Source organism: Rhodnius prolixus, unplaced genomic scaffold, assembly GCF_049639745.1.
Source record: "Rhodnius prolixus isolate KJV_2025 unplaced genomic scaffold, Rpr scaffold_13, whole genome shotgun sequence".
NCBI lineage: Eukaryota > Metazoa > Arthropoda > Insecta > Hemiptera > Reduviidae > Rhodnius > Rhodnius prolixus.
In genome coordinates this window covers 2,808,127-2,825,844 of record NW_027411583.1, presented here as the reverse complement: position 1 = coordinate 2,825,844, position 17,718 = coordinate 2,808,127, and the positions used below count along the sequence as shown (strand labels likewise).

At 33.7% G+C, this 17,718-nt stretch overlaps 1 protein-coding gene across 1 annotated transcript in view; it reads right to left on the bottom strand.

Annotated features, from left to right (window-relative positions):
- Nucleotides 1-17,578, bottom strand: part of LOC141447939 (protein lethal(2)k10201-like) — a 75,910-nt gene extending 58,332 nt beyond the window's left edge. Inside the window, exon 1 of the mRNA XM_074115913.1 lies at nt 17,546-17,578. Within this exon, the coding sequence (XP_073972014.1) occupies nt 17,546-17,563 (18 nt within the window). The 5' untranslated portion in view covers nt 17,564-17,578. The remainder of the gene's footprint in view (nt 1-17,545) is intronic.
- Between the last annotated feature and the right edge of the window lie 140 nt (nt 17,579-17,718).

The window sequence follows — 17,718 nt, the reverse complement described above, 5'->3', positions numbered from 1 at the left end:
TTGCTTAGTCATTGGTTAACAGAAAACTTACAGACAATACCAGACTCCAGCAATATTAGAAGTTCCTGACGATATAGAAAATACATCTAATTATTACAAAGATGGCTTACTACCGAAATATAGATTTTTTTTTTACCCTTAATTAAATTTTTTTTTTTTAACCTTCGACATTACCTAAATTTTGAGTTGTAATATCTCGATTTCTATTGTACGGAATTCTATGTATTTTAGCACAATTACAGACTGCAACTATCTCCTCAATTGACAGAAATATGCACTCTATAGATGCAATTTTACAAGAGATATTGGGAGATATAAGATCCTAACCTTTCCCATTACGTAAATTTTGAGTTGTAATATCTCGATTTCTATTGTACGGAATTCTATGTATTTTAGCACAATTACAGACTGCAACTATCTCCTCAATTGACAGAAATATGCACTCTATAGATGCAATTTTACAAGAGATATTGGGAGATATAAGATCCTAACCTTTCCCATTACGTAAATTTTGAGTTGTAATATCTCGATTTCTATTGTACGGAATTCTATGTATTTTAGCACAATTACAGACTGCAACTATCTCCTCAATTGACAGAAATATGCACTCTATAGATGCAATTTTACAAGAGATATTGGGAGATATAAGATCCTAACCTTTCCCATTACGTAAATTTTGAGTTGTAATATCTCGATTTCTATTGTACGGAATTCTATGTATTTTAGCACAATTACAGACTGCAACTATCTCCTCAATTGACAGAAATATGCACTCTATAGATGCAATTTTACAAGAGATATTGGGAGATATAAGATCCTAACCTTTCCCATTACGTAAATTTTGAGTTGTAATATCTCGATTTCTATTGTACGGAATTCTATGTATTTTAGCACAATTACAGACTGCAACTATCTCCTCAATTGACAGAAATATGCACTCTATAGATGCAATTTTACAAGAGATATTGGGAGATATAAGATCCTAACCTTTCCCATTACGTAAATTTTGAGTTGTAATATCTCGATTTCTATTGTACGGAATTCTATGTATTTTAGCACAGTTACAGACTGCAACTATCTCCTCAATTGACAGAAATATGCACTCTATAGATGCAATTTTACAAGAGATATTGGGAGATATAAGATCCTAACCTTTCCCATTACGTAAATTTTGAGTTGTAATATCTCGATTTCTATTGTACGGAATTCTATGTATTTTAGCACAGTTACAGACTGCAACTATCTCCTCAATTGACAGAAATATGCACTCTATAGATGCAATTTTACAAGAGATATTGGGAGATAAAAGATCCTAACCTTTCCCATTACATAAATTTTGAGTTGTAATATTAAAATGTATGAATCTAAGAATATCTTGCCGTCACAAAATTCTTCTTTTTGGATATTTTATTGCTCTTGGAAATTATTGGAGCACTGTTAATTTAAAATATTACTTTAAAAAATATAAATATTTGTCAATTCTTCAACTTGTTTAAGGAACACTATATAAAGCCAACATCCAATACTTTTATGAATGAACAGGAAAAATTTTCTGCGTCACCGGTTACATAGATTGACCAAATTGTAGGTATAAATATTAACAAAAAGATAACAAACTGTAAGTCAATGTCTAGAACCATTATGGTTCCCCCAGCAGGGTTAGTTTTTCCGTAGAAACTAGTAAAAAGGAAGCTGTAAAAGGGGAGAGAAACTGATTGACAGATCTACTAGGAAGGGATTATAGTTTGGGGACTGGCCGGCCAATAGAGGGCGTGCCAACTGTAGCCAGATAGGAGATTATTTGTATTGGTAAAATTTTAAGAAGTAGCCCATCTAGGTGGGCCTGGGGTGCACTTAGAAATGGGGAGGATCCTCTAATTGGACCAGGACTTAGATAAACAATAATGTGATCTTGTGTTCCCTCTAGCTAAAACTGTCCGCCAGTTCTGACTGGCAGTTCCAACCAGATATAGAACTCTCTCTATTCTCTGCACATCCAAACTGACCACATCCACCCTATCGTCCAGATCTTTGATTATGTATTAGCAAACAGCTGCAACACTTCTGCAGAGGAAATCGTGTGGAAACGTCAAACTAGCTAAAGATCTTTCTAGATTGTAGAGGTAGTACAAAAGAGAATAAAAACCCCTGAAAATGTGACAATATTTTACAAGAATTTGGTTGATAAATTAAGCTTAAGTTATGCTAGGTTAGAATTTTTTAATTAAACTGACACCTGGATAGGAAGAGTTTTGCGATTGTGCCGAAACAGAGGATCAGGAGAATTCAAATTTTAAGCTCCAAGGGGTAGTCAAGGGGAGTAATTATTCTATATTCCTATTGTGCTCTGACAATAATTATTATTTACATTAGCCAGGCACTCCTAAATAAACCCAGATCTCATCCACAAATTCCCTCTAGCTTCCTTAAGCTTTTGCCCACCACGGTCAAACTCCCAGGTTATCCTGGACGTAAACCGCAATCATTGTTTATTTCCTTTCTTCAATTTCGTTAGCAATCCTCCCCTATGGTACGCTATGGAATTCGCATTCCCGAAATCCGGTGCCGAATTAGAAAAAATATATAATATAAAAACTTTGAACATGATTACTAGCTTGGGAAAAACACTGATGGAATACCAGATTTATTACAAACTAATCTCAAGTTATTCTATCAGAGCCGAGAAAAATTTACACAGAATCAATTTGAGCCATTTACTGCATACATTGATTAACTTCACTGTTTTGGAAATATCTTAAATTTAAGTGTCAATGCACTTAGTTTCGTCATGACTTTTTATATTTACAATAAATTTCCTAAATAATAATGAATTAATACCATTATACGACAAAAAATTTTTTCGGCCATTGAATAATTAAAACTGTCCGGTAGGACAGTTGTATAAGGGTTGATCGTCAAAAACTGCACGAAAAAGCGTAACGTTGAAAAACACCCAACTTTGACAATTTTTTTCTCTTTTTCTCTTTATAGATGCAATTTTACAAGAGATATTGGGAGATATAAGATCCTAACCTTTCCCATTACGTAAATTTTGAGTTGTAATATCTCTATTTCTATTGTACGGAATCCTATGTATTTTAGCACAATTACAGACTGCAACTATCTCCTCAATTGACAGAAATATGCACTCTATAGATGCAATTTTACAAGAGATATTGGAAGATATAGGATCCTAACCTTTCCCATTACGTAAATTTTGAGTTGTAATATCTCGATTTCTATTGAACGGAATCCTATGTATTTTAGCACAATTACAGACTGCAACTATCTCCTCAATTGACAGAAATATGCACTCTATAGATGCAATTTTACAAAAGATATTGGGAGATAAAAGATCCTAACCTTTCCCAAATAATAAAATTCCCAAATTTTCTTTAAAATATAGGGCAAATCCTCCTTTATAACTGTAATTTTTTGCAACCACCTAGATTTAATAGATTTCGAGAAAATTGTTAAATTATTTATTTCAAAAGCCATTTTGGATCCAACTCCGTGCCTGTAATGTAAACACGTTGCACAGTAATTCAACTGAAATTCAGTAGCAGGCGCCTGAATGATAGCGGTAAATTTATTTGAATTCATATTAAAAACGGAATTTTTAAAAAATAACTTATATTATTTCATCGCATTTCTCCACTTTTTTGTTTTATGGAGTTAATCAAGTTGTGCAACTGAACGGCTGGCTCATTTGTGCATCAAGTTCTGAATACAAACAGAAGGCCGCCAGAAATGTTTCATTCTGAATTGCGCTTCATGAACTGTACTTCATCTGTAAACACGTAATTATTAACCCGATAAAGCAGAATGTCCCACTTATTTTTTAAATAATATTTAATAATTTGTAATCGTACTATCTTTAAAATTATAAAATTCAAATATTTCTCCGATAGATTATTTTGCAAAACTGGATAAAATGCATTTACCGACTGCTAATCTCCAGACTGGGCAATTTAGCACCAAACATTAAATAGATTTTAGAATTTAGCTGCGATTATATAAGCAGTAATATTTATTACTAATATATTTAAGCTAAGTTAATTTCTAGACAAAATTACCTTTCACTTAGTTAACTTTATAAATAGCTGGTACCTAAGTGAACTCGTAATGTTTAAGATTTCTTTCGTTCAAAATTTAGTTTCTTGACTGCTGATAATGGATTTTGATTACCTTAACAGTCTACTTTCCGGTCTACAAAACAAAAGATGGCCGATAATTGAAACAAAACTAAAAAAAAATGAATCGCCAAAACAATTAGCCAAACCTGTGATAAACCTACTGCGGGTTGTTAAGGAGTCAAAGTAAGTAACCGTTACTATTCAGTTAATCTAGATCTGAGGGACAAAATCGGGGGCCCGTTATTTCCATTTACTATTTAGCAATACTTATTATTAGACACCGCCCTGATAATTTGAACTCTACCTTAATGTTAACTGTACTAGATGTAGGCTAAATTTGTAAAGATCATAACGGAATATAGGCCTAACATTATATCACCATTCGTTTTCCCAGTTATCCATCTGATTACTACTATAATAGCCTGATTATGAATTCATTTTTAATGTCAACAACTTCCTAAAAAGTGAATAAACTTCAAAAATGATAATTCATAACATCCTTTAGAAGATTTTTGGTTTTCGAAAACTTTGTGCAAGGTTAACACAAAAAAAAATTTTGATTTTGGATTAACTTCTAGATTCTATTCCTGGTAACCCTGTAAAACTTCCCTTAATAATTTTTGCGTGAACAACAGAAATAATTTTTTAATTTTACTCGGCTGTCTTAGATGATTTCTAAACTCAATCCGATCAAAGTCCCAGTATGCGGTTTCATTATTATTCTAAGATTTCTAGCAAGACTGTTTTTTAGAACCTGAAGAACTTAGACCAACTTGTCTGCAGACAAAGGGAACCAGCCGAATGGCGAATGCGACTAACATAAAGTGAAAACTTTTTTGGTTAATTAGGTTCGATTCCAAAACCATCCAACTCTTCGTTCGTTCAGATTTTTTACAGATTTCAGATTGTGCAGCCGTTTACTGCACACCTTGATTAACTCCATAAAACAAAAACATGGACAAATGCGATGAAATAACGTTCATTGTGTTTTTATAATTATGTTTATAATATAAATTCAAATAAATTTAGCGTTATCATTCAAGCGGCTGCTACTGAATTTGAGTTGAATTATTACAACGAGTAACAAATAAGAGCACGGAGTTAATCAAAATGGCTTCTAAAATAAATTATTCAAGTAAAGTAAGTAAAGTAATCGCCTATTTTTTCAGGCGAGGCTTAACGTCCAACTAAAACAATGTTTCTAACAAATAAAAAGTAGTAACTCGAACTGGGGATCTCCCATTTACAAAACCACGCTCTTGACCACTAAACTAATACCCATCCCTAAATAAATTATTATTTAATAGCCAACAAAATTTTGGTCGTTTAATGGTGTTAAACCTTTATTATTTGGGAAATTTATTATAAATATAAAAAGCTATTGCTGAACCAAATGCTTTGGACACTTAAAAAAAATGGAGTTAACCAGTTTGTGCAGTGGACGGCTCATTTGGAACATCTTCGCCTTTGTTTTGTAGACCACGTCACCTACGACCAGCGTAGCTTCTGGTTTGAAGGGTTAACTTTTGGCTGTATCGCGTATACATTGATTTTAAAACAACCCTGGAGAACAGTCCCAATGAGAGTAGTTCGACATAAGGTCCAATGCACTGCAGTGAACAGGATACTGGATAGACAAAGTATAAGCAAGCGAAAGGATATTGGCAATAATATGAGCTGCAACGAAGCGGATTGGTGTGTTACATCCTGCCGCCACTCTCTGTGTTCACAATAGAAGTACTAATTTTAAGTCCAAAAATATTAGAAAACACAAAAGCTTTGAAGTAGACCACCAAATTTGGCGGCAAACACTCAGAGAACACCAAAAAAGACAGATGGACAATATGGCGACATGGTCATTTCTTCCTCTATTCAAACTAGAAAATTTACTTTTATTAAATAATAAAAGACGAGTAGCACGAGTTTTGAGTCAATGCTGGGAGACAAGTGCGGCACGAGTCCCCATTATGTCCTTGTATGCGCTTAATGGAGTGGAATACCTAGGACCAAGTATCCTGAAAGACCTCCTTCTACAGCTGAATGGAACTGTCCCGTCTTCTGAGACTGGCGCCACTAAGCTGCCACAGGGTTACGATGGATTTAATTGCTCTTTAATTAAGTTATGGTTCTTTCACAAGAGCCGCCATAAATTTATTCGTAAAACAAGAAATCTAAAGTGAACACACGAAGACGAACCTTAATTTTGGATTGGCCACTAACTAGAGACTTTAGCAACATATCTAACCCCTACATTAAGTTAGTAAAACTGTATACTCTATTTAAATGGCTGTTCAGATGGGAGTCCAATGCTGCCTCGACCGGAAACCTCCTATAAGGAATCAACAAGGGAACATTCACAAGGTAAAGACTTAATAAAATTGTAAATCTAAGCTTCAAGAAAGAACTGGTCTAACTTTTTTGAAAAACGCATAAACGCAAAAACTAAAGTGTTTTTTGGGAGGGGCATTTTCCCCACAAACACACATAAACTCAGTGTGCGATAAAGCGGTAGGAATTATGTGTAGTCTGTTCCCTCTGTTAAACCGCAACTCTAGCATAGATTTTCTTAATAAAAAACTAATTTACTATCTTTATATCCGTCCAGTACTCTTATACACAGCCCCTGTGTGGTCCAGTACTTGTTGCACCAACTACGGGAAGTTACAAAGAGTTCAAAACAAATGCTTAAGACTTAGATGGGTCATATCCCCGATGGACACCCATAGACTACATGCATGTAGCACTTGATGTTGCCAGCGTGTCTACATTTATCTATAGGGCCACGGAAAAATTTTTAAATTCGTGTATACCAGTCCCTACCCGCAAGTAAGAAGTATTGTTGACTACAACTTGAGTTCTCTTGGTTATAAAAAATACAAGCACAAAAGGCTAAAACATATCCTGCTATAATTTAACTCTATGTTGTAAGGTATTTTTGCCTTATATTAAGTTTGGAATTTCAATTACTTGGTAAGATTGATAAAAAATGGAAAACGTGAATTAAAATAGATGCACTAGAATAGCGTTTCCCAAACGACTCGCGCACCACTTGTTAGTACATCATACTAAATTGCACCACTTCGTAAAAATGATTGTATTTCGTGAACTTTGTTGTTTCGAGTTGTTATTTTACTATCATCTTTATTTGTATAGAGATACAATGTATCTGTTACAAAGGAGTTCAAGTTCATGTTCACTTTAAAAACTTTGTGAAGTGTAAGATCTTAGCTTTGAAAACTTTTTTTAAACAATTAAAAACTGCGTACATATTTTTCTCTTCAAAATTATTAATTAATTTACAAAACTCTTCTTTAGGATTATTATATTTGTTTATATGGAGTGGGACTCTAAAACTTGCATAGACTTTCATAAAAATGTTTCTATGATATTTTTATGATTTAATTTTTTAATATGTCCGCCATTATTGTTTATTTTTCGCGTACCACAAACCAGCAACTCGCGTACTACCAGGTTGAGATCTTCAGAAAGTGTAATGGCGTATGTTTTGGATTTTGCACACAAAAAAATTCATAACTTTAAAACAGCTAAAGATTGGATAATCCGCATGGAGATGGATCGCGCACTATCGCTCAAATATTTTTGTAGGAGCACCCAGTAACACTAAATTGTAGTTAACTTTCAGTAAAAATACCATGTTGTAAGAAAAAAAAACAAGAGAATTTCTAGTAAAGAAAATCGTTTAGTACGTTCATCCCTGAAATTTATTGAACGTAATTAAACTCATTCAATCACTTTTTTACAATAATATTAACGATATACTTTAATAAGTTATAGAGGGAACATTGCGCGCCCAATTAGTACGAAGACATGTGTAAACTAGAACAGTTCATGGTTCCAAAAAAAAAAGTATACACAGGTGTGCTCCATTGAAGTCATTGCCAGGTACAGTTTATTTATTTATTCATTCATTTTTTTGCACATTTTTTTCTCGTATTTTGCTTTATTTGAGTGAACGAAAGCGGATGTTCTGGTACCAAACCAAGAATAGAGTACTTCCTTCAACATGTTCATAGTGGATTTAGTAAAAATACCGTAGTAGGGCTCCTATTACCATTTCTTTAGGATAGCTCTTTTACTATCTTTTCGTAAATCTTTAAAGTAATACATATACAACTTGGTAATGCAAAACTGTTTGTGAGATTAGATTCGACAATGTAAAGGAGACAACTCACACTACAATATCCTCGGAGTATTTGAATAAACATACTCAATACAATAATTACGGGTTTGTTGAACATGGGTTCATTGAATAAGAGTTCAATAACAAAATACTCTGAATACAGACAGAAAACTGAATGAATTGGGTTGAATTATTTAAGTTTTTTGTTCTCCAAATATTTCCCCCATTTCAGAAGATAAATACTAGAATTTCTTTTCTGATCTTAAAGTTTCTAAAGTGTAATCGAGTCAAAGTTTCAAAACTAAGTTTCCACCGGAAGTGATGGTTTTGAAAATCAGAAAATTAGCACGATCGCAAAACGTTCTCTTATTGGTAGTAAGAGAGAATAAAAAAGAAATTATATAATGTTAGTTGACTGCCAAATCAAATGAATTTAAAAAAAAAGCGATTCTATAAGCTATAATTTACTTATATTCCAATAAATTAATCAATATTCTAGATTTTTCTCGCTTATTGCCTTTTTTTAAAGTTAATAATGGCTGCAGCTAGCAGCATTGCCAACAAAATCAGGTTAAAAGAAGTTTAAGTTTCAAATTTAATGGGGATAAATCAATTAAACTAAAAACCAAAAACTCCTCCTGCTCCAAATAAAAGCTGATATTAATGTTAGCTGTAGGTTTTCACAGTTTATCGACTTCCTCTAGTGAAAGGAACCTATTTTGTAAATATGCACTTCCGGTTTTGTCCGTAATCATAGGTTGCGGAAGCAAAATGAAAATGGTGCTAAAAATGGAATACCAAGTCCTAGCTTTTGTAATATTAATTTTTTTGAATTATTAAACAGAAATAAATTCAGACCACAACACGTGCTAAAAACTTAGTTTTCCTGTTTAAAATATTTATTTTTCCGGAAAACTCATTTTCTCTAAAGAGAAAATAAGCATTGTAAAGTATTAATAACCTTGAAAACAATGACAGCTCAAAGTACCATCTGTTGGTCTCAAGTAATAAGTAAGTTCTCCAATTTCACCCACTGTATCTGAAGTTCTCAAAAAAAGTAAAATAACCACTCGGCAAAATGATAAAAACTAAGAAATAAACATCATTAAAAAAAGCAAAAGTTGATTAATGATGTCAAAGGGTGTACTAAATGCAACAAAAAATAAAGTAAAAGTAACCCAAAAAAATTGCAACGGCTTAGTTCTTCCTTAACAAGGCGTAACTGCATTCGGATTAACCCGTACATCCTGCTTTGCTATCTCTTTGTATTAAAAAGGTTTTTACCGGAACCTTAACAAGGGTTATAATTTATGAAAAGGTAAACAACTATCATTGGTTGCTATTTGCAAAATATTATTTTAAAAAAAAGTCCTAATGCTATCCAACGATTCTTTAGGCCAATCTAGCTAACACCAAAGACAAAAAAAAAATCGACAGCTAGAGACAATGATTCAGATAATTCGAACAAATCGAACAAAAGATCCAGGAACCAGAACTCCTCATACCCCCAAACAATCCATCAACGAGATCAATGGCACTTCCTTCTACAACAGATCAATAGTTGCCTCCTTTTCAATTTTACAAACCCTGCAAAAATGGACTCTAGTATGAGGCCCCAAATATTTAATGATGACTCTTCATAAACACAAGTGCTCTTTAAGTAACAAAGAATCAATTTACTATCAGCTCTATCTAGACTTTTAGAACCAAGCATTTTAGACTGCCAATATCCCATCGAGATCATCCGAAGGATGAATACTGTGAAGATTTCCAATTCCTGAAAAGCTAGACAGATAAGCGTGTCCACAAGACAAAAGAAAATTCATGATATTTCAGAGAATTACACTAAGTTGTAGTTATTTCCAGAAAATGACCTAGCTGGTTTGAAACTTAGAGGAATAGTAGTTTACTTTGATTTCATCCGTCATTGTACGCATGTTTTTAAAGTATCTCTGGCAGGTTTTGGACTTTGATTCATCATCAGAGTCAAATTAAACAGTTTGGTGCAAAAGATTTCGAATTCATATATTCACAAAGTATCTGTCTCACACTAAACGAACTGGGCTACAATAAACATGAGCGCCACGACGGATAAAGTCAAAGTTATCGACAATCACTGCGGATATAACCACATTTTAAATAGTTATTTTGTAAAATAAAACAAAATCGGACAGTAAATAAAAAAGTTCTTAGAAATTAAAGAAGAACTTAAAACAACAGCAACACTTGGACAACAAGTTGGATTTGCTTTGTAATATAAATTATGGAACTTTTAGCAATAAAATTTCAGATGTTGAAGGTTCCAAAAGAAAGAAAACGAGTACAAGAATGACGGAGAGTTTGTCTAAAAAACAACTTTTGTTTTCAGAGGACGTCAAATATTTTCAACGAAAATCAGTGAAAGAAATTGATAACTCTTACAGCCACGACAAAGGGTGTTGGTCTAGTGGTCAAGAGCGTGGCTTTATTACAGGGAGATCCCCAGTTCGAATCCCGTGTTTGACAACTTTTTCTTTGAAAAAAACTGTTTACAGTAAAGTATGAGCTTCCGCCCCTGTCCCACAATTGGTCACAACACCTAATTGGTAGTTGCTCGTTAAGTCCCGCCTGAAAAAATAGGCGATTACTTTACAGCCACGTCAGGAAGCAAGGATTACCTGGCTGTCAAAAAGATTTAATTATAAAAGTTTATGTATAAATATAAAACCACAAATTAAGCAGCGTTGTATCTTCGACTCGCAAGATCTGTCATTAGTAAGTCCTCACTTTATTGCTTGGGTTCTCTCTCTACCAATAAATCTTTTCTTCGTCTCTTTAGAAGGAATCTTTAATGTAAGATCATTGTGTGTTCTTAAATCGCAGCCAAACATTCAATGAACAAACACGCTCCTGCACCTGAACTAAAAATCTTTTATTTTTTATTATAGCCCATATAAGATATTATTTGTACAGTAGATAAATGGGGAGGAGACCCGTGCCGTTATTATTATAAGGAAGCGGAAGGGAATCCTGGTGGTAGAGAGTGTAGCGGAGCTTTTACTAACAACGGCTGTTTGTATGGAACATTGTGTGTGAGTGTACGCGCGGGTGTACATTTGTATATATAGAAGATGCAGTGGAAACGGGGGTCCATACATCTGCCAAAAACTGGGTATATAGGAAGTGGGCAGATGTGCAAAGTGGGTCAGAGATCTGCCAAACACAGGTGCTTTGCCTTCTTCTATACTACCTCTGGCCAAAGGATTATTGGGGGAGGTATCCATCCTCCTCATACACACACACACAGAGTGAAATTATTTCTACTGTGAAAGGGTGGAGCTACCAACTCTTCACCAATCTAAAGTACCAACATCTGATACACTACTCAGGGGAGGGGTACCTAATTTGACGGGTGGCAGACGCCACAGATAAAATATAACATAAAAGAAAATAGAATAAAACAACTCCCAATGGAAAACCAAGATAAAGATATGTGTCTCATCATTTATTCATTCAGAAATATTCCTACCTGAAGAAGCAACTGGGCAGCACGCTCTGGCACACTAAAAGTAGTATTAAGGAAATGAATAATTTACAATCTTTAATTATTTCTGATTAATTGCATACGAATTAGGAGAGAAAAACCACAATAAAATCGAAATAACTGCATTCAGTAGTGAAAGATATTAGGGTGATAATAATGCAAGAACCAGCAATACGTGTGCATATGTTGAGAAGATACAGATCAATAACAAGAAGTGGGACTCACTACGCAGATCAAATAAATGAATAAAAAATCAGCAAATTTAAATTCAAAGAAATCACTACAGAATAACAAATTTATTTTGAACACTCCTAAGGTTTCTAAGGGTACGTTCACAACGGAGCTGTGAGCATAGATGATAGCGGAGATGATAGCAGTGATGCATCAGCGCTTATAGAATAACCTAGTACATTCTTATGTGAGCGTGCACAACGAAGCTTCGACTAGTGACTCATACTCGCTGGTATAAACGAGCATAGATGATAGAATTGAATTTTTCATTTTTCTGCTAGCTGAACTCCAGTATCGGAGCTTCAAAATGGAGGTAGAAAAATTATTTAGTGCTCTCTTTACTCATTATTTTTTGTTATTATTTTATTATTTACTTTTAAACAATATTTTGTTTTTTAAATCGTGCTTACATTTATTTTCATGTGTATTTATTTGTTTTTTTTTTTCAATAAAATCATTACTAACCTAAGAGTAATCACTAGTTTTTCTTCTATGGTTATAGGATTTCCATGACAATTTTTCCGTTTTCTTAATTTTGACCTTATTTTTTCTAAAATATAGTCGAATGTGGGTGGACCCATCCTCACATATTCAAAAAAACGATCCGGATAATTTCTAAGTTCCTTATATAAATGGTGAAATTCACCCAAAGTGCTTCGTTTTTTATTTATGGTATGTACATGATTTTTTCTAAAGCGTTTTTTCTTTAAAATATACCATTTCGTTGCTGCTGAACATAAAAACTCTTCTTCAATACTCGGGCATGTTGCATGTATCACAGCTCTGTTGTGCACACTAATCAGCGATTATATTTTACTCTATCAGTTATCATCTCTGCTATCATCTATACTCACAGCTCCGTTGTAAACGTACCCTTAAGGCTGGAAACATAGTGGAGCGGCGAGCAAAGCGGCGAAATCAAACACAAGTAAACATATGGGACCGCGCATAATGGCGAGCAAAGCGAAGATAGAGCAACGCTATCTATAGAGAGTAGAGCGAAGCGTTATGACATGTTTGATTTCTTCGCTCTCATCGCGCTCAATTTGTAAAGGTTATTTTTCAATAGTTATGGATATTGATACATTATTGGTTTAGTTTGTTTAAAGAAACCTCTGTGGGGCCATAGTAGGATGCTCCCGAAGTTGTTGGTACAAGTGATGAAATTCACCAAGTTCATTTCTAAACTTATTTATGTCATGTACACTGCAGCTCCTACTACTAAGCTGCTGCAAATACCAAAGTTTCAACGAAGAATTTTTATATAAAAATAGTTCCTCCATCTTGTTTTGTCAAAAGGAGAACGCGACTAAGCTCGTCACTATGTGCATGCGAATCTTTGCTCGCTGCTCGTCGCTCTCTTTGATCTGAAGCAGCTATCATCGCCGCTTTGCCCGCCGCTCCACTATGTTTCCAGCCTAAGAGACCCAATTTTTCATGTAATTATTTATAATTTAAAAAAAATATTGAATTATTAAAAACATTAATCTGATAATAAAAAGAAATTAAAAATTGAACAAATAAAATTGTACTTTATTTACAAAAAATACTTTTACTCGAACAAAACAAGTACCCAAAGTATTAAATAATACTTAAATAATAAGGCCATTTCCGAGAAATTTCAAAAATATTTAAAGCAAAGTCAAAATCTAAGGTGATTGGCACCTGGCGCTTTCTTTTCAGACCTCCGGACAGTATTCTCTCGCTACAGACCAAACTGTCCTAATCACCGGACAGTGAGCTGTAAGAAGCTTCTAGAAAGAGAAAATCTAAGGTGGGTAGTAGCTGGAAACAAAGCCGGCTACACAGCGTTGGCATCCAGTGAGCTAACTACTCTTTCAATGTAATTGAACTTAGTTTTTAGTTAAGTTATTTTAAAATTCTCCCAACGGAAACCTCAAAAACCAAACATCTTGTTTTAAATCATAACATTATGAATGCAAAATTTACAAGAAGAGGAAAATTCTCAAGAGATTGGACTGAATACTAATGTAAACAATAGCAGTAAGGAGTGGGGGAAATATGCCCTTCTTACCTAGTACTAATTTTTATTGAAGGGCATAAGTAAAAATCCGTCAATATAATCAAAACATGCCACTATCTAACGCGAGCTATTGCGCTATGGGTTCCTTTTCTGGGGAATATCAAGCCCACACAGTTCCCTACTAGCAGAAGGAAGAGATAAGCGCAGGTCGAAGGGAGATGATGTGCAAGAAACTTGGATGCTGCTCAGATCAGATAAAACAAACAGATTTGAACTTCTTTTTCCCCAATAAAAAGAAGAAGAAAAAATACACGTTGAATAATTCATGCTCCTAATAAGTCATACTTTTCTCAGGTAGCAATAACGGTGTGTAGGTTAGAATTATAATACTCGGAGGGGCCCGATCTGTTGGGCCGATAATGTTCAGTAATCTAATGCATTCAACGCACCTAGTCAGTTACAATCACAAGTGAAGGTCTGTCAGAGTATGGAGTGGCTGCAGAAGGCCGAGCAAAGGTGTTGCGGAGGATATCTAGGTCACACCGTGTCGCTGGGGGCCGTACTAAGTGTGCCCTGCACACTCCTGTCATATCGCCCTCCAATCCACCTCCGACAGTTCTTCTATTCTCTACGCACACTTCATCTTTTCTTCACCCCTTTTTATTCCAGATTTTTTCTTTTTTAAACCTAAACGCTCTTTAAAGAATGAAAGGAGCTTTAAAAAATACTGTGTAAGAAATTCTGTGGTAATTTTTACAATGACGGTAAGAATAAGATTTTTTTTCAGATGTTCCAATCATTACTTAAAAAAGTTTGAGTCTCAAAATAAAAAAAAACTACAAAACGCTGAACACATCTGCAGCAGTTTACCAGAGAAAAAAAATACATACGCTTCGTAATAAACAATAAATTGTAAAGAAAATCCTACCCAGGGGCAAACTCTTAACGAGAAAACACTTCATTCCGTCAGTCTCAAAATCGGGAACACTTCACTTTCAAGCCCATGATTTGGAAAATTATGGCTAAAAAAAAAATCATAAACCCATATCTTACGAATCAGGAACATTTTTGCTGCAGAAATTATCGAACATATTAAAAAAAAATAGATAAGGAAATACTAGATAACATTCATGGAATGACAGATGGTAAACACTTTGGACACAACTTCGATTAAAAAAAAACAAAAAACAATACAAAGAAAGTTCTGCCAGAGTAAGGTTATTTGGCGGTAATGTAGCTGGAAAACATAACCTGCTGTCCAGCAATCCAGTGGGTTTTGATTATACTACAGTACTAACTACAACTACACAAAATGTTACAGCTGGTTGAGTGTTCATTACTTCAAATAATAAACAAATTATTTCATTTTGTACAATCAGCTAAAAAGTTAAAATTTACTGGTTTCAAGCGTAATACGATTTGAAGAAATTAACTAGGCACAAAAAAAAGAGCTATCTCAGAGCATTGAGAGCTGCACATCTATTCAAAAATAGGAAAATAATAGAAAAAGGAAGCAGTCGATAAGAGAGTTAGACATGGAGTCAAGTTGAGCATTAAATTTCTTCAGAGAGGTTTTACGAATGAAGAGAATTCTCTACAATGAGGAAATTTTGCATCATAATCTATAAGAGTAACGGAACTATAAGAGTAATGGAAATCTTTATTAATAGACATTCGTTGTGGAAGAGTAATATCAATTGCAAACTGTAATTTAACTTTATGGCTTACTAGCCATTTAATTGGTTGCTGAAAGACTGACCAACTAAAAACGGACTAATAACTTACACACAAGAGATGGTACTACACAAAAATCAACATTTAAAAGAAACATATTATGCAAAGAATAAATGATTACATAATTATAGATGTAGAAGTTCTTCTGAACTTAAAATACTATCTAGTGAACATAATTTCAAAGTCTTAGCGAAAGAAAGCTCTACGGTAACTTTAATAATGGTATTGAAAAGATCAAAGTCGCTGGTCCACCTTAGGCGAACACCTAATAAAAATTTGTGGTTATATGAATTCGTTCTGAATGTAAGGTTACGAACCACTTCATTAATAATTATAAATTAACATAATGTTAATAATTGTATTCCCTATTCGATATTCATCTCACAAAGTTAATGAATAATTATAGTCAACACTTTTGAAGCAATAAACATTGCCAATAAGTTACACTATATAAGCTTTAATTTTGATGTTATAGTTTAAATAGTCGTCTAAGATAAAATATATCTTTTAGAAAAATAGCATTATTTTTCAATAAGTTTCGCGGAAATTTATGGTTCTGAAACTTATTTGTTTCATTAGAAATAGTAATCCTGTTGGTTTTATTACCGAAGTATTTCGTTCAAAAGTACAAAGCCGAGTATTGTTTTAAAATAAGACAACGAAGACAAAGTACAAGTACTTAATTTATTATTTTCGTAAAACCTTTTTTCCCTCCTTATTAATGTATTTTCTACTTCGCTTATCACTGACGCAACAAGCAAAATTGATAAAAGTTCAACAACAGCATATAAACCAAACAGAAAAAACAAAGTTAGTATAAATCATAATAAAACAAAATCACTTGTAGGACTTGAATTAAGGTTATCCAACGAATGGTCGGTTAATACCAAATACTGATGGAATTGAATTCGAAGGATGCCCTGTTTATCATTCGACCAGTGGTCGCAAGGCCACAGTCTACGAGGAGGATTTAACGGGAGGGTAGTGCAGGACAAGTTAACCCCTTTGGGCTCAGGGGTTATGATGTAAGGAAAGTTTGGAGTGGAATCTGTTATAACGGCAGGGTTAAGAATAAATGGAATTCGCAGGTCTGTATGGATGTTCATATAAAAGGATGCAACAGTGAAGGATATTTGGATTCACTTTAAGAACTTACAGTATTGAGCTGATATAAATTAATCTAACAGCTCAATAAAAAGCTAAATTATTCTTAGATAATCAGATCGAATGTTAATTTTTTAATGTTCCTATTAAGAAAAATATAAAATGTCAGGAATCAAATATTTAAGTAATCTTAGATTAGACAAGAATCCTAAAAAGACCATAAAATTAAACGAAGCGCAGGTTGGTTTCGGGTCCGCTAAAGTACAGAGCAAAAGCTTGCATTATATTATTCATAAAAATCGTTGCAACCTTTATAAGGATAGAAAAAAGATTAAATAAATTTTAACATCTCCCAGATTTTCTTATTCATTATTATAATCATTGTAGGTGGGTACACGGAAGTATAACTGTTCCGTATCCTGTGTATACGTGAGAAGGAAGTACAAGATCTTGAACCTAATATGACGAGGGTTCTATTAATAAAAAAAGTGAAAAAGTGGGCCACAAAAAATAGCCCCAACTCTCAACATAATAAATACTTCATATTTCTCTTTAACTGGCTTTGGAGGCGTAACTCACTCTTTTTTTTTACTAATATCGACCGTTAGTAATTCTATATACGATTAAACAAATTAATTTTAACGAACCTAAGAAACAATTTCCAATAAAATATCTTATTTTGAAATACTTACATGAATTCCTTCCTTCATTTCCTTCCGTCCTTCATCACTTCACTTTGCTTTGATCACAGGAATTACACATTTGTTAACTGATCTCAGAAAAGGCAATTTAAACATTAACTATTAAACTTTCAAGAGAAGAACGTTAGACCAACAAATATTTTTTTAAATTTAATTTTTCATTA